General features: G+C 49.1%; 2 protein-coding genes across 6 annotated transcripts in view; both read left to right on the top strand.

Annotated features, from left to right (window-relative positions):
- The first annotated feature begins 1,771 nt into the window (after nt 1–1,771).
- KPNA7 (karyopherin subunit alpha 7) lies at nt 1,772–9,112 on the top strand. Its single transcript, XM_061473460.1, has 9 exons — nt 1,772–1,844; nt 2,459–2,602; nt 3,111–3,196; nt 4,276–4,544; nt 4,993–5,075; nt 5,696–5,959; nt 6,274–6,507; nt 6,820–7,002; nt 7,653–9,112. Exons 1-9 carry the CDS (start codon nt 1,779–1,781, stop codon nt 7,836–7,838), a joined length of 1,515 nt encoding a protein of 504 aa, XP_061329444.1. The 5' UTR covers nt 1,772–1,778; the 3' UTR covers nt 7,839–9,112.
- Nucleotides 9,113–11,677: 2,565 nt separating this feature from the next.
- Nucleotides 11,678–24,713, top strand: part of SMURF1 (SMAD specific E3 ubiquitin protein ligase 1) — a 46,498-nt gene continuing 33,462 nt past the window's right edge. The window contains exon 1 of one of the 5 annotated variants that reach the window (XM_061473656.1): nt 11,678–11,909. In XM_061473656.1, coding sequence (XP_061329640.1) covers nt 11,855–11,909 — 55 coding nt within the window. In that variant the 5' untranslated portion in view covers nt 11,678–11,854. Of the gene's footprint in view, nt 11,910–16,556; nt 16,940–24,713 lie in introns of those variants that run through there. The other 4 variants (XM_061473652.1, XM_061473653.1, XM_061473655.1 and 1 more) reach the window with 4 other exon arrangements.

Below are 24,713 nucleotides of genomic sequence, written 5' to 3'. Positions count from 1 at the left end.
CCAGCTGCCTTCAGCACTTCTGAGTCCCCAGAACTACCCACAGTGCTGTAGCCAAGCCCCACTGTGAGGGGTTGTTTCGAGGGCAGGGATGCTGTTGTCCCTATGGGATGGAGCAGTGGCTTGGGCAGGAGGACAGGCTCTGCAAGCAGCCCCAGGATTGGTGTGTGATTGCTGTTGAATCATAGAATCATGGAATGGTTTGGGTTGGAAGGGACCTTAGAGATCACCTATTTCCTACCCCTTGCCATTGAGGGTCTCTGTCCCCAGCATCACAGGACATTGAATGGGTGCATCTCCACAAAGGGTCTGGCCACAGAGGTATGGGAAGGTGAGCAGCGTGTTCCAGCACCATCCATTCTCCTCCAGGTGCATCCAGTTGGGCATGGCAAGGGAGCAGCTGGAGATAACATGAGTGTCCTGGGAAGGGAGGGTGTATGGCTCCTTAGGGGCAATAAAAGAGGCAGCTGAGGGTATGATGGGGCATGAGGGTGTTGGGGTGAGTGGTTTATGTTCCTCTTTGGGGTTGTCTGTTCCTTTCTATCCTATGATGGGTGTTGGGCTGCTGGTGGGATTTCCTGGCTGTTTGGCTGGTGTCAGCATGGTGCACCTCTGCTGAGATAGGGGTGGAGGAAACTCCCCAAAAAGAAGAGGCTGTTTAGGATGTTGCTGTCCTTTGTTGGAGGGGAAATAGAGGAATGGAGGGTGAAGCAGAACTTGAGGACTTAATGCTGTGGGGTGTCATCAGCTTGAGCCAAGAGGTGCTCATCCCCTCTGTGAGCTGGGGGATGGCTGCAGCTTGGTGCCTGGGGGTGTTGGATTAAAGAGCTGATGCTGCTGGGATCCAGCCTTGCTGCTGGTGCAGGAAAGAGGACAAAAAAAAACACCAAAACCTTAACAAGATGGGCTAAGGGGAGCACTTGGAGGCTGCTCTGAGCCAGAGGTGTTGGCTGGAAGCCTGGAGGGAAGGTGAAGAGGCAGCAGCTGTGTGTGATCAGTCCTTGAGTGTGTTTATGCACAGCCTGGCTTTAGGGAGGCCTTGGTGGTGGCTGCTCTGCAAACCCTCTCTCTTCTGAAGGGTGGAAGGCTTGCTTTTGCTGATGAAAGCTGTCTGAGTGCCTGCTCTGGGCTTTATTTGTGAGTAGCTCTGTGATTCTTACTGGGAGAGGCTTAGGAATTAATCTTTACTTGCTCCTATTTAATGTTTTTCACCTTACCAGAAGCTGGGTTTCCAGGAGAACTCTGCTTGGTTGAACTTGGTCACTTCATGCCACTGCATGTGACCTCGTGTCTTTCCTAGTGGGGCTCTGGGGTGAGAGAGTAGGCTTGGATATGGCTGCTTGTCCTTAAATCAGACCTTAAGATGTCCTTGGAGGCAAAAGGCCTTTGCCAGGCTTGAGCTGTATGTCTGATAGCCCTGGGGCAGGACAGGAGGGAGGTGGTGTTACTATAACCATGGAAAGCAGTGGGGAGAGGAGGTTTCCCCATGGACTACAGCAGCAGCTGTAATTCTTATAGCCTGGTATTAAGTGCTTGCATTTAGTTCAGCTCGGCTGCAGTATGTGAGGATCCTTCTGAGCTCAGCTTAGTGCAGGGAACCCCCAGCCTCTCCATTGCTGGTGGGAGGGGATGTGTGGTGCAGGCTGTTGGTGGGAGATAGGGGTCCCAGACCCCACTGTGGATTGAGGTGGAGGCTGCTGTGCAGTTGTGACCTGACCCTGCTCTGTCCTGAACCCCAGCAGCACAAGAAGGCTTTTGGCTGGCTGCTCCAACCTGCCAAGATGTCGCTTTTGATCAAGCACAATGAGAGGCTGAGGAAGTTCAAGAACAAAGGCAAGGACCCCACTGTAAGTAGCCACCTCCAGCACCCCCTTCAGACAACAGCAGAGCCCACTGGGGGTTTGCCTATAGCCAGGAGGTGATGGAAAGGCTTCTGAGGGGCAGTTGTCCCCAAACCTACCCGTGCATGGTGGCTCTGCACTGGGGATGCTCGGCCAGCTTTGGGATGTGGTGTGGAGCTGGCTGGGCTGCAAGGAGTGTGGGGAACATGAGCTTTGGGTGGGTGACTGGAGCTGGTTCAGCTCCAGCCTGCTGAGCTCTCTGCAGCAGTTATCCCTGTTATCTAGTATGGGATGTCAGACCACAGGATCTGTCAGCTTGCTTTAAGCCATTAGAGGAGATGAGGGTTTGCCTTTAAGGTTCAACAAATCTACTTTCAAATGCACCCACTGGTTCATCCAGCAGCTCGTGTCCTTGGGAAGCACTAAGGGAGAGGTTTTACTCTGTCCCATCTCCTCTATAACCCCCCCAGGCCATAGCAGGGAGCTGCCCAAGAGTAGATGGTGGTTCTCCGCACTTCTTGTGTAGGAAGCTTGAGGAAGGGGGTTACAGAGCTGAGCAGAGATAAGCTCCTTGGGTGATGCAGATACCAGTGGGCTGATGCCCATCTCCTTCCCTCCAGGCCCTGCGGAGGCAGAGAGTGGAGGTGACAGTTGAGCTGCGGAAGGCCAAGAAGGATGAGCAGATCTTGAAGCGCAGGAACATTGAACAAAATGAAATGGAGATGGAGAGGAATCTCTCTACAAGAGAAGATGAAAGACATGAGGTGAGTACTGGGTGCTCTGCACCCAGGCAGGATCACTGCTGCAGCTTGTGCGAGTTAGACCAGATGATCTGGGTTAAATAGCCAGTGCCATTCCTGATCTCCGTGCTGTGCTGGGAGTGTTTTACACTGCCTGACCATGTTATTTTGCATGGAGATGATGTCCTGTGTGGCTTCCCTTGATGGCAGGTAGAACAGGCTGGTGCTGCTGGGAGCTGGTGGAGCTCCTGTCTGGCTCCCTGTGCAGTGAGGGGTAATTACTGAGCCCATAGACCCGTTATGGTGTGTCAGTGACTCTTCCCCTGTGCTTGATTATAAGCATTAGTTGCCTTGAAGGCTTTTGTGGATTCTCTTCCCCTGCCTCATCTCGAAACTGCATTGCATAAAGAGTAGACATTGCTTAGATATGAAGTGGTGACTGACCTGGGTCTAGACAGCTGATTGCCTCTGGAGATTAAAGTTGGGGGAGCCCTGGCTTGCTTTCTGACTCTGAATCATCCCTGTGCCACAGATCATTCTCCTCTCCTTGGAGGAAATCCTTCAAGGTGTGAATGGGAGTGACAGTGAGCTGCAGCTGCAGGCCACGCAGGCCACCAGGTATGCTGCTGGGCTGCCCTGTGCTGGGAGGGAGGCGGCTGGTGGGGCTGCAGCGGGTTCCACTGGCAGAAGGTGTTTCTTCCTGCTTGAAGAGATGACAAAGGGGAAGGTGCCTGCTAAGCCCAGCTGCCCTGAGGAACCTCACCCGGTGCCTGCTTTGTGCCTTGCCTGGCTCCATCACATTCCTGGGCAGCACTGTGGACCTGTGTGGTTGGACCCAAGCAAGGGACTGGCTGTGGGTCCTGTGCCTGTGCAGGATCACATTGGATCCCACAAGAAATCAAGTGCCAAATGTGTGGGCAGGTCAAAGACCGGGGACCCTGGCTCTGGAAGGGTCCATGCTGAGCAGGGCTGTCCCTACCCAGGAGGGTAGGAAGGATCACAGGGTGCCACTATCGCCCAGCTTGCAGCAGGGATGTCTGTGGAGGGTTCAGGAGAGGCTGCATCACTGCTGGTGCTGGCTTGAGCTGCCACATCAGCAATCGGCCCATGTGCTATTCCCAGGGGACCAGTGCTATTCCCAATGGCTGTGGGGATGTTCTGCTCATGGTGAGCAAATAAAAAAGCTTTGCTTCCAAGCTGTTAACTGGGGAAGAGTCTGCCTTGTCCAACCTGAAAGGGGCAAGTGACAGCTAGGTCACTTGGGAAGCCTCATTTTAAATGCGAGCTCTGGCCTGTGCAGGGCCCCTGAGCCAGGGAGCAGCAAAGGCAGGCTCTAAGAGAACAAATAGCAGGTGCTGCTTTTTCCCTGTCTTAAACTCCTGCACAGCAGGAAGCGTGGAATAATGTTGTCATGGTTCCAAAAGTACATTTGAAGTATTGCGCTCTGAGTGCAACGCTTCACGTATCCTTTCCTCTAATAACCCTGCTGTTGCTTCAGCGTTGTCTTAGATGTGTCTTCTGCAGAAGCTTCTCTATGGCAACTCCTCTGCTGGAGGGTTTGCTGACATGGGATGCTGAACTAGCATCTCTTACAGGTGATGCTTCCCTTGCAAGCCACAACCTTGGTCCTGGCCACAGGGTATTGATCTATCCTGGAACCACACAGGGATTCTCAGTGCTGTGTCCTTTTCCTGCAGGAGACTGCTGTCCAGGAGGAAGGACCCCCCTATCAGTGAGATCATCGAGCTGGGGATCATCCCCAGGCTGGTTGAATTCCTCACCTATGCTGACAATGCTCCTCTGCAGTTTGAAGCTGCCTGGGCACTGACTAACATCGCTGCTGGCACCTCGGAACACACCAAGGCAGTGGTGGAGGGAGGTGCCCTCCCAGCCTTCATCTCCCTGCTGTCCTCCCCACACATGCACATCAGTGAGCAGTCTGTGTGGGCTCTGGGCAACATTGCAGGTAAGGAGAGGTCTCCAGGCCTGGGTTATGGGCATGCAGAGAGTCACTGCATAGGCTGTGCTGGGGACCTGAAAGTATTGGTGCTCTTCAAGGTAGCCTTGTCTCCTTGCAGCTTTGTCTGCAAGCTGCTGCCCCTATTAAACCTTGCAGTCCCTGGTAGCCTTTGAGACCCTGTGTTAGTCTGCAAGAAGATTTTGGCCAAGGGCAAGTGCAATACTCCATTCTGCTGGGCTGGTCTAAGCCACTTATGCTGTCAGTAGGGAGAACAGGATGGTTAACCTGCCACAAACCAGCCATGAGGGCACTCCAGTCTACCTGAAAGGGCTTGATGGTGTGTGGCTGGTGAGTGAGCCTGGTCACCCAGCCCTGGCCCGTGCCTGCGTTGCTGTTTGTTAACTGGCTTTTGACATGGGCAGATACAGTAAACAACACTTTTTCATCTGCACAGGTGATGGTCCTCTGTACAGAGATGCTCTTATCAACTGCAACGCGCTTCCTCCCTTGCTGGCTCTGGTGTCTCCTGCAACTCCAGTAAATAACCTGCATTTTCTTGACCTAACAGCTCTTAATCACTTGGGGAATGGGTGAATTGTGGTGATGCCTTATAAACAACAAGCTGTTTGTATGATGGGTGACACCCTGTCCCCAACTGTTGTTAATGACCTCACCTCTCAGCTATATACAAGCTATAGATGCCTTATAGCTTCAATGCTTTGAACATAGCCCCGTGGCTCTCCTGGAGCATCCTTACTGGGATGAACTTCATCAAATCCTTGATGTCCCTCTCTAGAACAATGAGCTGATAATACTTATTGGTGCTAATATTAAACAGCAAATTCCTGATTGTGTCTGAAGAATGTCCTGTAATTTGTCCAAGGACCCAGCAGATAAGTTGTTTGGCACCTTTGTTGTAGTAGCTTGTCGCAGAGCCAGAGCTGAAGTTACTGGAACTTAATACTGGGGAAGAAGAAGGTGAATCCAGTGTCTTAGTCACTTACCTGTTTTATACTCCCTCTTCAAATGAGCCTCAGCCTTTAAGGAGGCTGCTTCTGGCTCCTGGGTAACACTTCTTAGGTGCAGGGACCAGCAGCATGGTGCTACCTCTTCCTCACTTGTTACTGCAACCGGGATCTTGCACCTCTGTGTTTCAGGTTTGGTTCCTGAGGAACATCACGTGGACACTCTCAAACTTCTGTAGGCACAAGAACCCCTATCCCCCTCTGGATGCAGTGCAGAAGATGCTGCCAGCCCTCATCTGCCTCCTGGAACATGAGGACAATGAAATCATCTCCGACTCCTGCTGGGCCACTTCCTTTCTGACCGATGGCTCCAACGACCGCATCCAAGTTGTGGTGGATACAGGGATTCTCCCACGGCTGGTGGAACTCATGGCCAGCCCAGAGCTGATCATTTTGGTAGGAAACAATTGGCAATCTCCAGCCTCTGGTCCCTTAATGTAGGAACATGTAAGGAGAGGGAAGGCATGTCTCTTGCTTATATGTGGCAAGTGTGGTCTGCTGTCATCACACTGCATTAATGGCTTGTTTGTCAAGCCACTGCCCTGTTCCAGCTTTCTGGATAGAAACTTTAAGGCTGCTTACAGCAAAACCAGGAGGACAATGCTCTCCTTATTTGAAGGATCAAGCAGTTAGTGAGGAATCTCTCTGGACTTTCTGGCATGTATCCCTTGAGGTAAGGATTCTCCTTATCTCCCTTAATCTCTGTCTAGACTCCAGCTCTCCGCACCGTTGGGAATGTGGTCACAGGGACTAACGAGCAGACCCAGGCAGCTATCGATGCTGGTGTCTTGGCTGTCCTGCCCCATCTCCTGCAACATGCAAAGCCAACCATACAGAAGGAAGCAGCCTGGATGCTCAGTAACATCGCAGCAGGGCCTTGCTGGCAGATCCAGCAACTCATGACCTGTGGGTTGTTGCCTCCTCTGGTGGAGCTGCTCGATAAGGTAAGGGATGGGTGCAGTGTTGTATGTAGCTGGGGTTTGTGATGCCTCACTTGTGAAGCACTTGTTCATATACCCAAGCATGTCTTTCAAAGCTGTGGAGATCCTGGGAAGAGCTTGGACTTGTCCACATGCATGAAAGCATAGATCAGAGCTGCTCTTTGGCAGCTCTGCCAAGTGTTCACCCACTGCTCAAGGAGCTGGGGAAGGTGGATCAGTCCAAGCTGAATGGAAGGGAAATGGTTTCCCTCACCTTGCACTGATCTTAGGGCAATGCTGAAGCTCAGGGGTGTCCTCGCTGTGCTGCTCTTCCAGGGGAACTTCAGTGCTCAGAAGGAAGCTGTATGGGCAGTAGCCAACTTCACAACAGGAGGAACTGTGGAGCAGATAGTGGAGCTTGTCCAGTCTGGGGTCCTCAAACCTCTGCTCAATCTCCTTTTGGCCAAGGACAGCAAAACCATCCTGGTTATCCTGGATACCATTTCAAATCTCTTCCTGGTAAGATTCCCATCTCTTGCATTCCTTCTCCAAAAGAGCAGCAAGGTGTGAGCTGAATGCTCATGTTGTGTGGTTAAACAGCAGCTGCTGCTCTTGCATGAGTAAGAGGTAGGCTTCAAGTTGTCCAATATGTTCTTGGACACTCTTGGGTTGTCTAAAGACCTTGAGAAGATGCAGTTCCCAAAGTGCTCCTCTTCACCTCTATGACTTTAGTTTCTCCTTCTGGAAAGGCAGAGGGATTTTGTGTTAATCCCCGAGCTGGATGGAAGTGAGGGCCCTGCAGAAATGCAACTGCAGAGGAGTCAAGTGGTCCTGGGGGTATTTCAGCTCTGCTCCCTGCCAGCTGATGTCTATGTAATTGAAAGCCTGTTTCTTGTAGCACATTTAAATCAGGGCAGTGACTTCTGCAAATGAAGTAGTGGGTGGCAGGTCACATCTGCTGCTTCTCCATGTGTGGATTGAGGGACTGGGTAGGGTCTGGCTAACCATCAGTAATCCCAGCAGGGACTGGTGTTCTGTAGATGCAGTAGTCACATCCCTGGGATCAGGCAGGGACTGTTTCCCTTTGACTCCTCTTACAGTAAAGACCATCTCAAACCTGTTACTGAGGTAAGGGTGTATTTCCCTGCTTGTCTTATCTGACGTTATAGGCAGCTGAGAAGCTGGGAGAGACAGAGAGGTTGTGTCTGCTGGTGGAGAAGCTTGATGGTCTGGAGAAGTTGGAAGCCTTGCAGATCCATGACAACAAAATTGTCTGCCAAGTTGCCCTGAACATCATCGAGAAATACTTCTCTGGGGAGGTATGTGAGCTCTTGCTGTCTCTCACCTGGAAATAGGAAGCTGTTGTACACTGAAATGAAGCACAGGCTTTAAGGATAAGTTCTTGGAAGGGACCTCTACATGACTGGAGTAGTCCTTGCAGCTTGTGCCAGTTGCTTTTAAAGGTCTCTAAAAGCTCCGAGTTGTCAGCTGAGGAGTTGCACAGCAGATAGGGGTGCCTTGATAGTATCTTGCTGCTGGAATTCAAACTGGCATCAGCTGGAGCTATTGCAGTTGCTGATGTGAATACCAAATGTGGAGAAGTTTCCTTCTTCAGAGCTGAGCTGGCTTGTCACTATGAATGGAAGCCTCCTACTCGGCTGATAACCATACTCAGGTTGCATTTGGATTACTTGACCCTTCTCATGCAGACAGACGTATGGAAAAAGGGAATAGGACACCATGGAGCAGTTGCAGGAGTCCCATGACTGCCACAGATGCTGTGTGTGCTCCCAGCCTTCGTCTTGCAGATGGGGAAACGTGAGGGAAGAGGCTTAGTACTCTGGCGGATCTTGGAGCTAAGGCTTAGTCTGGGTATGAACTGCAGCAGCAGGGAGCAAGTACAGTCATAGAATAGTTAAGGTTGGACAGGACCTTAAGATCATCCAGTGTCTGTTCTGGTCCCCTGCCCAGAACAGGGTTTATGGGATGTCCCTGTGTGAGGGTATGGAGGAAGCTCCCCTACACATAGCACCTGCCCGAGGGGCTGGATGCCAGGGCAATATCTCCAAAGCAGTCCTGGCCTCTTGCTGTTCCAAGCAGGCTATTTAATTAGAGTGAGTTCTGCCACTCCAGCCACTCTTTCCTTCTGCCTTTAATGTCTGAGCCTGTAGACTTGGCTGCTCTCTGTGTGAGATGCAGGGACACTGCAGCTCCAGTGTGCTGTAACAAACAGGAGGACTGGGTCTGGTCTCCAGGGGTCCTGCTAGAGTCAAGCTGATCTCAACAGCTTGTTAGAGCAGCAGGGAATTTCTTAAAGCAAGGAAACTGCTGTAGGAAGGTTCAGGCAAGCTCTGGTGTAAAAAGCTTAGGTTTAAGATGCAGAACCTTTAACTGATGGCAATTGACTTCCTCCTAGGTAGATTCAGACCTGCGTTGAGTCTGGACTCTCATAGTCCGAGGTGGACTGTATGATCCCTCAGCAGAGAAGGAGAGCTTCACCTTCTAAGATGAAGCACTACATGGCTCTGAGCTGGTGGGTGGAGGTGTTGGGCATCGAACTTGAGAGGAGCAAAGATGCTGAGTCTTTCTACTGTGAGACTCATCAATAAATTGCACTTCTGGCTTTGTACTTCTTGCCATTGAGTTGGTTTTGGTTTTGTTCTCAAGTTGCTGTTGCAAGCTGTATAGACTCTTTCCGTAGTGTCTTAATCTATTGGAGCTCCTGGGCATGGTTTCTGGGGGTAGGTGCAGCCAAAAGCTTTCTGCATTAAGCTGCTTGGAGAGCAGAGGGATAGCAGCACATCCAGCTGGGATCTTCTAGGCTTGACTTGGCATGGCCGAAGCTGCTTTGAAAAGCTGTTCAAGAGGTGCTCACCCTTCTGCAGGTGAAATCACCTCCATGGGAGAGGGGATGCTTATAGCAGAGAAGGAAATCAGGCAGGAGCAGGTGGGTTGTGGTCATCCCTGTGTGCTACTCCAGCCTCCCTGAAGTATTGGGGGTTGGATGCTGTGTAAGTGCTTGGGCAGGAAGCCTGCATCGGAGCCAGCTCTTGCAGCAGGAGCAGTTCTCCTCCCACTTCAGCTTCCCAGATGCTATCCACTAGCCTGAAGGCCAATGATCTGGCTCTGCCTGGAGCTGTCCTTTAATGTTGAGGACTCATATTGCAGGTTTCCCTTGCAGGTCACTGGTCCTTGCTGAGAGGAGACCTCTCTTTGGTCTCTAGCTGCAGGCTGAGCAGGAGGTGAGGATGGAGGTGGTGTGGCTCTTGGGGCCAGCTTGCAGCAAGCTCTGGTGCCCTGTGTCTCCTCCAGACCACCTAGGGAAAAGGGAGGTGGTTAAAGCCTGGTTGTGTTCTATGCCCTGCAAGGCATGCACAGCCCTGCCTGTGTGCGCCAGAGCTGGGTATCACTTAGTTAATCTTAAACACTGGAACTGATGAATCACAAAGTGCTTCCTGCTTCTTTTTCCCCTTCTTGGATCCAAAATGATGCACTTAAAGCTGTGATAAAGCAATGCCTGAACATGCACCTGAACCCAGTGCCTGTGGAAATGCTTTGTGTGTGCCCCTGGGTTAACATGGAGGACTCTGAGCATCTTCCCTTGGCTGATGCAGCATCTGGAAATGGTCAGATTTCACTAAGTAAAAGGAATCTGAGGCAGGTGCTTCCTCAGCGTAAATGGAGATGTGGACCGGAGCTGGGCTTGGTGTGCCTGCCCTGCCTTTGGACCGTGGTCCAGCATGGAGCATCCCAGAGGGCTTTTCCAAGGGATAGTGCTGACCCTGAGTTGCTGTTTGATGATGCTCTGCTGACTAAAAGCAAGCTAAAAAAGGGGAAGCGCAGAGGCATTTGATGCTTGCCCCGCTTTCTTGCTTGTGCTGGCATAAGCCTGTAATAGAGGGTGTTGTGTGGAGCCTTGGGGCCAAAGCTGCTCCCACCATCATGTCCTCAAGCTGCAATAAAATAGCATCCCTGTAGCCCTGAATGCACTGGAGACAAAAACATCCCCTTTTCATAAGAGCTGTGGTGCATGGCTGATGTCCTGTGCTGCAGGGCAAGGGAGGGGAGGAGGTGGTTGGGGATTGCAGCCACCTGCTTCTCCCAATGGGCTGGTCTGGGGTATCCATGGGGACCAGCGAGGGGAGATGCTGCTTCCCCAGAGCAGCAAAACCTCCCTCTGGAGATGCCCAAGGAAAGGAGCTTTCCTAATGAAAGCATCCCATGTCCTGGCCCCAGAGGAAGCTTCTCGGTCCCCACAGTGCTGGAGAGCTAGGAAAGGTGCTGCTGGTGCCTGTGGTGGCCTCTGTGCCCCAAATCGGGTCCCAGTTAATTCATGCAGGTGAGGCAGGGTCTCTTTGAAAGCATTTCTATGCCTAATGGTGCATTTCCTGCCTTGCATGTCACCCCCAGGCACCCCTATTCACCCTCCATGCCTCCCTGAATGCCACTTAGCAGGTCACCTCCAGGCACCCCTATGCCACTTTCCATGCACCCTTACATGCTCCTTGTCATCCTCCATCCCACAGCCATGTCACCCCAATACACCCCCATATACCCTCCATGCCATAACTATGTCACCCCCAGGAACCCCTATGTCACCTTCCTTGCACCTCTACATATGCTCTATGCCACCCTCCGTCCCACATCCATGTCACCCCAATGCACCCCCTTATACCCTCCATGCCATAACTATGTCACCCTGATGCCCCTTTCCATGTCACCCCCAGGAACCCCTTTGCCACCTTCCTTGCACCCCTGCCTATGCTCCATGCCACCCTCCATCCCACAGCCATGTCACCTCCATATACCCTCCATGCCATAACTGTGTCACCCCAATGCCACCTTCCATGTCACCCCCATATACCCTCCATGCCATAACTGTGTCACCCCAATGCCACCTTCCATGTCACCCCTATATACCCTCCATGCCATAGCTATGTCACCCCTATATACCCTCAATGCCATAGCTATGTCACCCCAATACCCCCCCATCACCCCATGCACCACCCCTCCATCCCATCTCCCCTTCCACCTCCCCCCCACCAGAGGGCGCCATCCCCTCTCACACAGCTCCTACCCCCCCCCCGACCTTCCCAACATGGCGCCCCCCATGCCCTTCCCAACATGGCGCCTCCCTTCGTCTTCTCCGTGCCGCGCGTTGACGTCACCGCCGTCCGCCGTGCGTGGGGCGGGGGCGTGCCCAGCGCGCTCCCCGGGCCGGGCGGTGGCGGCGGCGGCGGTGGCGGTGGTGTCTGAGGGGAGCGGCCGGGCCCGCATGGCGGGGGGCCGAGGGGCTACCGGTTGAGACCGCTTCCTTCTCCTCTTCCTCCTCCTCCTCCTCCTCCTCCTTCTTCTTCCTCTTCCCAGCGCGATGTCGAATCCCGGGACCCGCCGGAACGGTTCCAGCATCAAGATCCGCCTCACAGGTAACGGGGCGGCGATGGTGTCTGTGTGTGTGTGGGGCCCGGTCTCCCCTCCCTTCACGCCGACAGGCCGGACGGCCTGTCGGCGTGAAGGGAGGGGAGACCGGGCCCAAGGAGAGTGGGGCAGCGGCGTGAGGGGAGGTGTCAACCCGCTTGCCTTACCCTCTCCTTCCCCCAGGCCGGAGCACCCTGCTCCTTTATGGGGTCTCCTCTGCACCTTCAGTGTGTCCCTCCCCTATTCCAGCAAGGCAGAGCGCCTTGTTCCTTCCTGGGGTCTCCTTTATACCTTCCATGTGGGGATTCCTTTTGTGTGTGTCCCCCCGCCCCGAGCACTCTGCTCCTTCCTGAGGTCTTTTCTGCACCTTCCTTGTGTTCCCCCCCATTCCAGCAAGGCAGAGCATATAACTCCTTCCTGAGAGCTCCTCTGTACCTTCTTTTGGGGGAGATTCCTTGTGTCCCCCCTATTCTAGCAACCCAGAGCACCGTGCTCCTTCCTGGTGTCTCCTCTGCACCATCCATGTGGGAGAACCGTGTGTCCCCCCCCCATTCCAGCAAGCCAAAGGACTTTGCTCCTTCGTGGGGTCTCTTCTGCACCACCCCTATGGGGAGACCTTGTGTCCCCTCTGTTCCAGCGAGGCAGAACAACCTGCCCCTTCCTGGGGTCTCTTCTGCACCATCCCTATGGGGATTCTTTGTGTCCCCCCCATTGTAGCAAGGCAGAACACATTACTCCTTCCCGGGGTCTCCTCTGTACCTTCTGTGTAGGGGGTTCATTGTGTCCCCCTTATTCCAGTAAGGCAGAGCACTTTGCTCCTTCCTGGGGTCTCTTCTGCACCATTCCTATGGGGATTCCTTGTGTTCCCCCCATTCTGGCAAGGCAGAGCACATTATTCCTTCCTGGGGTCTCCTCTGTACCTTCTATGTAAGGGGGCTCATTGTGTCCCCCATATTGCAGCAAGGCAGAGCACTTTGCTCCTTCCTGGGGTCTCTTCTGCACCATCCCTATGGGGAAACCTTGTGTCCCCTCTGTTCCAGCAAGCCAAAGTGCTTTGCTCCTTCCTGGGGTCTTTTCTGCACCTTCCTTTCGGGGGGATTCCTTGTGTCTCCCCCCATTCCAGCACATTACACCTTCCTGGGGTTTCCTCTGCTCCTTCCATGTGAGAAACCTTGTGTTCCCTCTGTTGCAGCAAGGCAGACCACCCTACCCCTTCCTGGGGTCTCCTCTGCACCTCCCATGTCATTGAACATTATGTCTCCCCTAGTCAGCACCTTGCTCCTTCCTGGGGTCTGTTCTGCACCTTCCCTGGAGGAAAACCTTATGTCCCCCCCCAGTTCCAGCAACCCAGACCACCCTTGCCCTTTCCTGGCCTCTCTTTCCCCAGGAGGATCCCTAGGGGATGGCCACCTCTCTCCCAGCCTGGTTTTCACCAAAGCCTTTCATCATTCCCCTTGCTTCACTGTAGTTAATAAACTCCCCCCCACTTCCCATGTGCAGAGGAGGAGAACTCGGTTGCTAATGAGACAACGTGCGTTTACTTGCTTTCAGCTTCTCTTTTGGTGCTTTTTTAGCTGTTCTTCCTCCTTCCTCACAACTTGAAGGCAAATCCTGCCTTCAACTTCCAAAGTCCCTTCCCCGAGCGAGAGGTGACTCCAACCGTAGTATGTGCGACGAGGCCTCAGTGAGAGTGCACCTATGGATAAGCCCATTTGTGTTGCACCCTAAAAGATGTGGATTCAGCCTCCTAGGAGCTGCTCCGGTCGATGTTTTAATGGGAAGAGACCCAGTTTCTGCTTCTTGAGGCTGTGGTATGAATTGTTAATGAACAAGGTGCAATCCAGTCTGTCAGAGGCAACAAGTGGATGGTGGAGATGGTTTGGGCTCAAGGAGCCACGTTGCTGCCCCTGGTCACTGCCATTGATCACATAGAGCTGTTTCTGCATAAAACAGTGCCAAATATTGCAAAAACAGCATTAGTTAAACTTCAGTTACAGGTTAACTTGCTTCTGGCAATCAGTCAGAAGCAGCTCTTCCCCAAAAAGTCCTGGTTTGCTTTTAATCCTTCATTTGATTCTGTGCTTTGGAAGACCAGGGTTGGGGAGGATCATGTAAAGCTGAAAATCCTTTTCTTGGCCATGAGAAGGCTGAAAATAGTGTTAGGTTGGATGGACGATGCTTGATGTGAAACGAGTTTTGTGGTGCTGGGTGCGAAATGTCAGCTCGGTCATTCATGTGGCTTATTCCTATGCCAGTCAGTCAATAAGAATGTGAGGGAAGTAAGTGAGGCCGTGGTCTCAGTTCTGAGCTGGAGGACAGCATTTAAATAACAGAGAGAAGCTGTTGGGTTACGTTGGAGAGGCTGAATGCTGCATCCAAATGCTTTGTTGCTTTTAGCGTGCGCTCGAGAATGTCGTATGGAAGAGGCTGAAGTTTCACTTTATTGAGCAACTCTGCGGATGATTTTTCTCCTTCCTCCACTTTTTTGAGCTGCACTGAAGCAATCTGCTTGCTCCGACACATTTTTTACGAGCGGGAATGGGTGGTGTGACAGAAATTGCTGTATTTAATCAAAAAATAAATTGCTTTGGGAGAGGTTTTGCTTCTGAATCGTTAGGCAACGCCGTGTTCTTGGCTTCGCTGGAGACCAGTGTGCTGACTTACCTGTTTCAAAGAGCTCTAGCTAAGCGTGCCTTTTGTTTTCTCATCTGGTTTGCTGTGGGGAGGTTGGGGCAGGTTTAAATCAAGGCAGAAGGAGCTCTTTTGTTATGATTTACTACCTGCATTGTGTGTCCTGTGATTAGAAACCATTTATGTTTTACCCTGCTGAAAATAGCGGTGTAGATACCTCTTTAGGCAGAAGATCCCATTTACTTTGCAAATGGGAAGGGAGCAGTGGTAGAATCTCTCTTGCTTTTTTCGTAAAGGCATCATTGTATTTTCCTCATGTATTTGTATTAGCAGCATGTTGGGATTATTTATGTGGATATCTCTAAAAGCTTTGGATCCTCTGATGATTGTGGGATATTCTCTTCCAGCTTACACAGAGCGGTGTCAGTCCTATCCTGATAGAAATGGTAATGAAACAAAATGGCAAATGATGCATCTTCTTTAGAAACACTAAAAAAACCCCAACCTCAGGAAGGAAGTTGGATGACAGCTTAAAATCATAGAATCAGAGAATGGTTTGGGTTGGAAAGGACCTTAAATCATCCAGTTCCAACCCCCTGCCATGGGCAGGGACACCTCACAGTAAACCATGGCACCCAAGGCTCTGTCCAACCTGGCCTTGAACACCGCCAGGGGTGGAATGACTCTGTGTCACGTGGCTCTCAACCATGCTGATCTCTCATCCTATCTCCATTTCTCCTGTTCTTCTTATTCCCATTGAAGCTTTCACCACTGCTGGTGATGCAGGAGCTAGAGAGATCCCTGGCCACGTCTCTTGCTGCTTGGAGCAGTTCGAGGCAAAGTAAGGTAAAACTTATCATTAAGTGTGTGGTTTCTTTGCGCTGCCCTCAGGGTAGCGCAGCAGTGGTGGAATTACCCAAACAGAGACGGAAATAATGCAGTGATATTGTGAACGTGTGTGCTCAGGATCCCCTGCATCAGGGAGGAACACGATCCACAGGCCAGGGGACCTTTGTGGAGCACGTGTGTCCCTTTGCACTGATGTGCTTCTCTGAAACCTTTGTTTGCTGCTGCAGTCGCTGCTCCCTGGGGAAGTTCCAAAGGGTTCATCATCTCCAAGGCTTACACACATCTTGCTCATGCTGTTATATCACCCTGGAGTGCTCGTGGAACCTGCTGTCTCATTGTGCTGGGTAGTAGAGATGCTCCCGTTCCATGTAGCTTGCAGGCCAAGGTTGCAGATGGAATTGGGAAGAGACTGTGAAGGAGTGGACTAAAGATGGAACTTTTCCACCCAGAAAGCTACAAGTTGTGTTGTGGCTTCATCATTGGCTGTTTCAGCAGGGTCTCTGTTGAGGTGGTAAAAGCTGGCTGGCTTCTGGTGCCATTGTGGAACTAAGAGATTGGAAAGGAAAAGGCATTGCTTTAACCTTTATGGATCCCTCCATAGGTGGAGGCAGAGAGGATCTTGTGTATGAGGTCAGATGGAAAAACCAGTCTCTAACAGAAAAGCCAGAGTTGGTACAACAGGAGAATACAAGTGTCTCCAAGCACCTCACTAAGCTGCAGTCCAGAGTACTCAAGAACATAAAAGGCATTCCTCCTCGGCAGACCTGGCTGTTGTTGGGATTTTGGAAGGAGGGTATGGGCAAGAGCTCTTCCATGTGTGAGGAGAGCGCATCCTCCTCCCCATCAGGGAGGAGGATGAGAAGGAAGCAGGCGATTTCTGTGCGCTGAGGGAAAGAACCAGATCTGTAGGTGACAGATTTGATTCCTGTAGGGAAGGTGCTCAGCAGTGGCAAAGCAAGGGAAAGAGGTGATGCAGGTGAGTATCCAGAACAGCACTTTCAGTTCACTGTGTTCTGCACAGGTTAGGGAAGTCCTGTTGCCAAAACTGACCAGTTGGTAGCTGGGAAATGGGTGGCTTTGGGCCTTTTTGCAGACGTGCATTTGTAATTTAAGGAATACACCAAAGAATACAGTTACTTCAAGTAGAAAACAGAATATTATGTTGCCTTAAAAGCAGAGTTCACATAGGATTGTTACAAAAGCGCGGGTTAAAATGTGTCACAAACATCAGTACGTTTTGCTTGCCTTCCCTGACTAATGCATTAATCATTGCAGCAGAGTTAACTGAGTGATCAATAGCAACACTAATACTGGTGACCTGGGCAGTTTTATGTCCAGTGTTCAGAAACAATGAAGATCTGTGTCGAGATCTCAATATCAGGCATTGTAAATCCTTCATAGGCTGTCTGTAGCTTTATGGTTGTACATGAGAAGGGCTGTGGGTTACAGCCTCAGAGCACTGGTGCAAGGCAAACAGCGGCTGCTCAGCCCAACCTTGGCATTTGGAACTTAATACTGAGCCGGTTTCATGCAATGGGGAACACGGTGGGAAGCGGCAGTAAGTTGCTCCAAATATATTTTGCGTGGTAATCTGGGAGCATGGCGAAATCTGTGTCTTGTTATTGTCTTCTTGTAAGGGTTTTCTCTACTCTATGTCTTCTGGGAGCAGGCTGCCTGGTGTTTGGAGTGCCGGGCTGGAACTTCACTACAGATTCCCTGTGCGACGCTGAGCCGAGGCGCTTAATCTCTCCCCGCTTCTCTTCCCCATTTGTGTTATGAAGTAGTAGTGTTTGGTGAAGGTATGTCTGGGGCTGCTCAAGCCCCTTGGATAGGGATGGTGAAGAGGCTTGGGGCATATAACTATAAGGACTTGAACAAACCAAATCATCCTGCTTTCCTGAGGGGGAGGTTCGAGCGCAGTCTTTGCAGCCGGCCAGCTGGCATCTTCGGGCTGCTGGAGTGGGAATCCAAAGAGCAGCCTTTTCCTCTGGGCAGGCTATGGGTAGTGAGGCTCCTTTTTTGTTTCTCCCAGTAAGTCAGGACGGTGCCAGCACCATTGTCCTGGTGGAAGTAAATTAAATCTCCAAAAGGAGTTTGTTTGAATATCCCCCTCAGGCAGGGAAAGGAGAAACAATAACTGCTTTATTCCCAACTTGAAACTTTCTTTTCTCAAATTGAATGTCTTCATAGAAAGAAATGCTATTTGGGATGTGGTTGTGCAGTTATTTAATGATTTCTTCTTTTTTCATTCCATACGACCCACCCGTCCAAGACCAGTTTTCTCTTCGTTTCCTTCAGTGGCTTTATCACATTTTGCAGCATCCTACTTTGTGTTTCCAGTTCCTCAGCGAGGAAGTGGATTTTACACATGATGTTAAGTGTGGCAGGTAGCTGACCTCTTCCCGACAGCAACTGGGAAGCTTTTAAAGCTGCAACTGGAAGTAAAGATGAATGAGAGACCCCTTGGTTGTGTCTGTAGCTGGCTGGAGGTGTGCTTGGTGGGTCGATACATGAAGAATTGCTGCATGGAAATACCACCCATGCGTGTGTGTGTGTTGGAGGTTTACCTGGATTGCTGCCCAGCTCCAAGCAAGCCCGGTTGACACACTTAAAGTGGGATTAATCTGGTTGGATTACTTGCTGCTATTTATGGTTCCAGCATTAAATACTTGCTCGGCTGCCCGGCTGGTTTGGGCCACATTGGTTGAGGTAGTGTGATAGGGCAGCGGTTTGGAACAGACGCAGTTTGATCGGTCAGCGTAGTACTTGTGAAGTTTAGGTGTGTACACAGCAGAGAAACTCCTTTAAGACTTGAGTGGAGAGAACAGTAAAAGGCAGGGGCTGAAAGGGGCAGTTCCACCGGCCATTTTTCCCCCTAAATTAGGAATTGAATCTTTTTTGTTACGTTGTGGTCAGTGAGATCTTGAGTCTGGAGGTTCTTGTTGACAAGCACCACGTTGTTCCTCCTGTTGTGGTCTGTTCGGGTTTTAGGGTATGGCTGTGTTGAGGTCTCACATAGAGTCCTCATATATGAGTCCTCTTTTGACTGTGAGGACACCACTACAGTTGATCAACTTCCAGCTTTATTTACCTTGGTATCATCTCACCTCCTTTAGGATGTATACTGGAAAGCCTGAAGTTAAGCATACAGGTAGTTGACAGTGCTTGTGTTACGGCTGGTGGTGAGGAAGATGCACTGCATCTGACTGTGATGTTTCAGGTGCTTACATCTGAGTTCCTGCAGATACTGCTGCAGTAACTCGAGCTGTTATCTCTTACGTTATCTGTTATGTTGCTTTCTGTTGCGAGTTGATTTTGGGAGAGGACAAACAGGAGAGAGAGAGAGCAGTGATTTCTTAAACAAGCTTTGCTAGAGCTTGTTTATCAGTATATATATCCATTTGCAATAGATTTATTTAAGTATTAATGTAGTAGAAGAAACCTGCACATATATTTGCCAAAGGAGAGCCAGTAGCTCCATAACAGGTTCAGATGCTGGTTACATGCTTTTAAACTTTATTTCACACCTCTTTGAAGGGAAATGCAGTCATTCCTGCAATCCCTGGGGATCTTTTTCCCCCCGTTTTCCATCTCAGTCTTTCTTTGTGAAAGTCTTAAAACTCAACGGGAGCACGTAGCAGAGATGTTGTATTTCTTACAACTATTCCCTTACAAACTGGCAGCTACACTAGGGATATTTGAGGGTACAGGAGGCGGAGGATACGTTTGACGATGCTCTGGGTGAATTGGCAGAATACGCACGCATGCTGGTTTAGAGAGAATCTCTCCACAGGGCTGTAATAGCTTGATGCCTTCCTCTTCAGTAAGTCATTTTTGTCAAGTTAAAGGCCAAAATTCAAACTGGCTTGTTGTCAAGGACACTAAGCGCAGCGGGCAAAAATCCCCAAGGCTACCCAATTCACAGCGTAGATAGATAAAGCTGGCAGAGCATGGTTTACTTGTTTACTCCCCTTCCCCCATGCAAAATCCTCTTGTCTTGTTTTGGGGTGTTTTTTTTTGTTGAGGATACGGCCACTGTTATGCATGCTAATACAATTTAACAGCAAGTAGTTAAATGGAAGGTTTGTTCATCTGTATGTGGGGAAAACAATCGATTATTGTTCTGGAGTAATGCAGAGATAATGCACAATCCCCTCCCTCCAGTGACTGCATGGGGCTGCAGGCTGCTCCCTGTTCCAGCTGTGCTCACCTCTGTCACAGCTGGAAGGACTTAGCATTGGCAGCATCCCATCCTGGTGGGCACCAGCCCTTTACGCTGGCTGTTGTGTAGGGAAGCAATTCAGATGGGTTAAGCTCATAATCCGAAATGGTGCTTTTAGAAACATAAGAAACAATGGAAAATCCAATGGACTTAGGTGTTTGGAATAGCTTTTGTATTTTACACTTTACTTCCCGATTCCCTTGTAAGAATGTACAAGAGCCCATTTAGGAATAAAGGGCCGTGTTAAACCACACTATTAACTTCAAGTATTATTGACCACTGGAATACTCCAGGAGTATTATGTGTCCCTGAATGTCCTCACTAATGGGCAGTTTCAGCCATGGTTGGCTTTTTCAATGGTAGATGGTTCTTTCCCAACTGATTATGAAGAAAATAAAATGTGTGTCTTTTTCTTTCATAGATAAACCTTATATTATCTTTCTCCTGCAGTAGTTTTTGCTTTTGGAGGTAAGATGTAGTAGGTAAAGAAGTATTTCGCTTGGATGCAATCTCTCTTCCCTGAAGTTGATGCGTTCTTTCTAGACACAGTTTATTATTTGGAGCAAAATGGCATTTTTGGATGAGTGAATTAGAAAGAACAGCGTTTTCTTTGACCTTTTCAGATGTTTGCATTTTTGTCCTCTGCAGAGATCTGCCCATTTCCTCCCTCTAATGGTTACACTAAACCAAAATGCAAATGTTCTTATCAATTGGAAGTTTCCATCTCTTGTTTACTTCACAAAATGGCAAATTAAATTCGTATGTGTTACAATCTATTCCTCTAATTGCGTCTCGAGTTTCCAGGACGCTGTATTAAAAGCTCTCCCTTGTCTTTTTTCCTCCTTAAAATAAAGGTTAAAAACCCATTGAAGAGAGTTGCCTTTTTAATTATCTTCAACTCCAGGCCACTGCTGCTGTGAGTCTGAACTCTTCTTCTACCATGGTCCTGACTTTACTTCCTCACATCCCAAACACAGTCTGGATTGCATCCCCCAAAGCCACTACAGCAGAAAACCCAGTCCCTGTGGTCAGTGGTTTTGCATCTTCTGGGCCATAGGGTGTATGCCCCGAATAGTTCATTGAAAAGGAAACATCTTTTGAAATGCTCTGTTTTCCTCAAGAGCAAAAGAAAAAGGAAGCTCTCCAGACTGCATGTGGAAATTAACTGGGCATGGGTTGTGCTGTTGCTTTAACATCACTTTTTAACCACACTAGTGCAGAATTCAGCACAGCAAGAAACTGCAGTTTGATTCAGGCTTGTGGTGATGGAGAGGCTTACAGGGAAGCCTTGTTCTGTATCACTTGTAAAGACCATTGAGTTCTAGCTATCCTTGAAGCTGACGCGCTTTGGTTTTCTTTTCCAGACTTGTAGACATTTTATAAGCATGTGGGAACTTCAGTTTAAGCTTGGAATGAAAACGCAGTTGTCCTGTTCTACGAGTGTAAGTCATAGTAGTGATACCTCCTTGTTCAAAAAGGCTTCTTTAGTGTTAATGGGAAGGGAATCCACAACATTTGGGTTTGGAATTGAGTGAATGTAAGCTAAAGGTCTGATGTCAGAAAAATTGGGTGAATTCTGGCTCTTGAAATCGTATTTACTTCAGTGTTATATATAGTAGAGATTCCAAGTAGTATCTCTTGTTTCTCTGCCTTAAAATCATCTGCAGACAGGTAACTGCCATGCTGAGCACTGCGATGGGTGTATTCACATTTTGGTGTCTGTGAATACCCTACTGAACCACAGGTCAGAGGGAATGGAATTGGACTGGAGAAAAAGGATAACAAATGCATGGAGTGTTGGGACTTTGGGAATTTGCAGAGCCCTTCGGCATATCTAACTTATCTCCCAGCTATTTCTGACGTCAAGAGCTTTTAAGCTGTGATTTGCTGATGTATTTAACCCACTCCTGAAATTACTTCTATCCAGAGTGAAAATACTTCTGTTGAGTTCCCCCTTTCCCAGATGGGTGCTGGAATAAGGTGAGATGAGGTTAAAATCAGGGAGCTGGTAGGTGCACAAGGTTGGAAGCATGGCGTGGTCCATCAGCGTGTGAGCGTACTGGAGTCAGAGAAGGGGCCCAGACATGAGGCTTTAATGGCTTAGTTCATCTTGGTAGCTGTATAAAGTAGCCAAGCTGTATGATGTGATGTAACCAACTCGGGTTTAAATCTCTGCCCCCGCACCTTTCCCCAGAGATGCTGTAATTCGTTAAATAATCCAACATTAAACTGGCTACTGCAAAAGCACAGGCTCTAGGAATAAATGTCTGGCTCTCTATAAGCCTGACTTCTGCAATAATTAACATCACAGAATGGTTTGGGTGGGAAAGGGCCCTAAGATCATCCAGTTCCAACCCTCACAACCAGACTCCTCACACTAGACCCTGTCGCCCAAAGCTCTGTCCAACCCAGCAATTAACTGAAATATGGTATATGCTCCATGTGCAGCTAATGTGCCACAATAGGAGCACCTACATCTTTTATTCCTTCTTTCCAGGATTTGTAGGGAATTGAATATTAACAGACTTCTTTCAAGACGTTAATTAGATGTATCTGTTCCAGCACAATAAAGGAGCACAGGTATGAGAGTCAGTGGGTCACACTGACACCAGCGTGCAGCCCTTACGTGTGCTTAGGGTAATGTCATCAGTTCCAATGATTGTGCTGTCACCAGCTCTTATTAGGAGTGCTTTTACATGGTCTGAAAGGAGACTTAGGCAAACAAAAGCAGCGTGTACATGGGCACTCTTCTGCGTTGTGTTCTTTAGCTGAAAATGAAATACCTTCTCAGAATTAAAGGTCTGTCTGCAAGCAGGATAAATCGGGAATACTTGAGGATAATCCAACAGCTGGGCTTGGGCCTGCAGTCACAGTGATTTCTAGGTTTTGCTTTCTTCAATCACAGGAGTAATTGGACTTGTCTACAAATGATGTTTGGATAAACTTCAATGGAAATTAGTAAAGCAGCCATCAAATGGGGTTTATATAAAAAGTTGCTTGGGAAAATGTGTTGTAAGTAGCCTGCAATTCAAGGCATTTCCTTCCAGGATGCTTATCAAGTCTGTATGTGCAACTTCCAAATTGAACTAGGACATAGATGAGAACTATTTTTGATAGAAGAGGGGAGAATAAAAAGAGAGAAGAAAGCCCAGTTGGGAAGTAGTATCAGGGTTTTATATCATTGCCTTAGGATGTAAATCCTACAAGTGCACAGAGAGAAAAGAGACTTTGAAACACAACACATTAATCTGTGATGTTCAAGATGATGCTGGTAGTGTAAACGTGATTGAAATAGTCATTGTAGGAGTGGTGAGTAAATATACGAGAAGCCTTTGGATAAACTGCCTTCTCTTTGATATTATACCAAGTAAAGACAAAAGGTCCTGCTTGTTCCTGTGATGTTCACCAGGGAGGTTGTGTCAGGCAGAGCAGCTGCCGGTTTTAAGGGTGATCATGCTTCCAGATGCCAATGTAGAGCTCTTTATGATAGCAGCAACCGAAGACTCGTGCAGAAGGTCCTGGTCATGGCCGCCAGCCTCTTCTGGGGTGATGGAATGAAGATGTTGCAAGGCCAAGGGGAAGAGGATCCAGGAAGTATTTCTGTAGGGATTTCTCCTAGATTGGAAGCTGCTGTTACTCAGTCTCTAGGCTTTTGGATTCACAAATCAGCAGTGAAACCTGGCACATGGAAGCTGTCTGCAGGTTTTGGGAGGTGGTGCTGCCTTAGCTGGCCATCAGGCTGATGGATAAACTTATGGGACGAGCTTCATCTTCTTTCCAGACTCAGAAATTACCAGACTACAAAAGGGATTATACCTGTCATTCTCCTCGGACTCATTTTTGGCTCTTCATCTGATTTCTGTCAGATTTGATAAGGACAAAGATTATAAGTGTACCAGATCTCCCAGGCTGATGAGGATGAGCAGCTTCATAGAACAAATGCCCCTTCCCATGGTCCACTGAAGAGGGCAAGGTCCAGGTCCTGGTCCCCATTGTGTGGACAGGTGTGGAAGGAGAGTGGGAAGGGAGCTCTGAGGTAGGAAGCAGAGGAACAGGTACCTATTAAAATCATCACACATCTACAAGTAAACCAAGCTTCCTGAATTAAACTCCTGCTTCTGTAACCAGATTGAGAATGGAGTTTGTTTTGGGAATCCCTGGAGGTGTTCAAGGCCAGGTTGGACAGAGCCTTGGGTGCCATGGTTTAGTGTGAGGCGTCCCTGCCCATGGCAGTGGGGTTGGAACTAGATGATCTTAAGGTCCTTTCCAACCCTAATTATTCTATGATTCGGGGATTCTTTTTTGCTTGTTTGGTTTGTTGTTTGGTTTTTTTTTTCCCTTAGAACTTAACATCATTCTCCGAGAAACATCCAGTTGACTTTATCATATACCTGTAATAACATTCCCTATATGTTTGCTTTAACTTAGGGGTTTGGTGTTGCTTTCTAACCCAGATGAAGCTCACACAAGGATTCATCTGCGTCCTGCGAGCGCGTCGCTTCCAGCATCAGCCGATGCATCAACCTCCCACTGGCGTTTTTTAATTACAAGAACAGCACTATCACTTCCAATTAGTGCCACACAGCTTATTTTAGTGAGGAGCAAAATGGTCTTTAAAAGGGTTTTCTCTCATGAAAATTGTTTATTCCATCTTGCTCCGTGTTGCTCCTATCTAGTAGTTTGTCATTCAGTGCTTGGACTGCCTCAGATTCCTTGGGTCCTGTTAGTGATAGGAATGCAAATAAAAGGCTTGCTTTTAATATCTCCACTATTTGATAAATAGGAATCACCTTGTTAAAACCAAAACCATCAAACAGTTTCTTCTCTTCTGGTTCCCCCAAAGCAAGCGATAGCCTGTTTTGAAGTGCATTCCCTGTGTTGGAAAGGTGCAGAAACCTATTTCCGGCAGCTTCTGTGTCATAGACTGTGAAGAGCTGTTTTTTGTAACCCTGCTCAGTGAAATTGGTAGGCCTTTCTTTTACGGAATTACTGTGAGAACAAGTAACATATCCAGTGAATTTAGCCTTAGTGAGAGTTCTCCTCATGCAGCTGTTCATTTTACCTGGAATATTAGCACCGTTAACCATCCGTGTGGAGTGTAATGCATTGG

The sequence above is a fragment of the Pezoporus flaviventris genome, unplaced genomic scaffold (assembly GCF_033815535.1).
Source record: "Pezoporus flaviventris isolate CSIRO_AGI_PZ_B2104156 unplaced genomic scaffold, CSIRO_AGI_Pfla_v1 ptg000078l, whole genome shotgun sequence".
Taxonomy (NCBI): Eukaryota; Metazoa; Chordata; class Aves; order Psittaciformes; family Psittacidae; genus Pezoporus; species Pezoporus flaviventris.
This window is presented reverse-complemented; position numbering and strand designations above follow the sequence as displayed.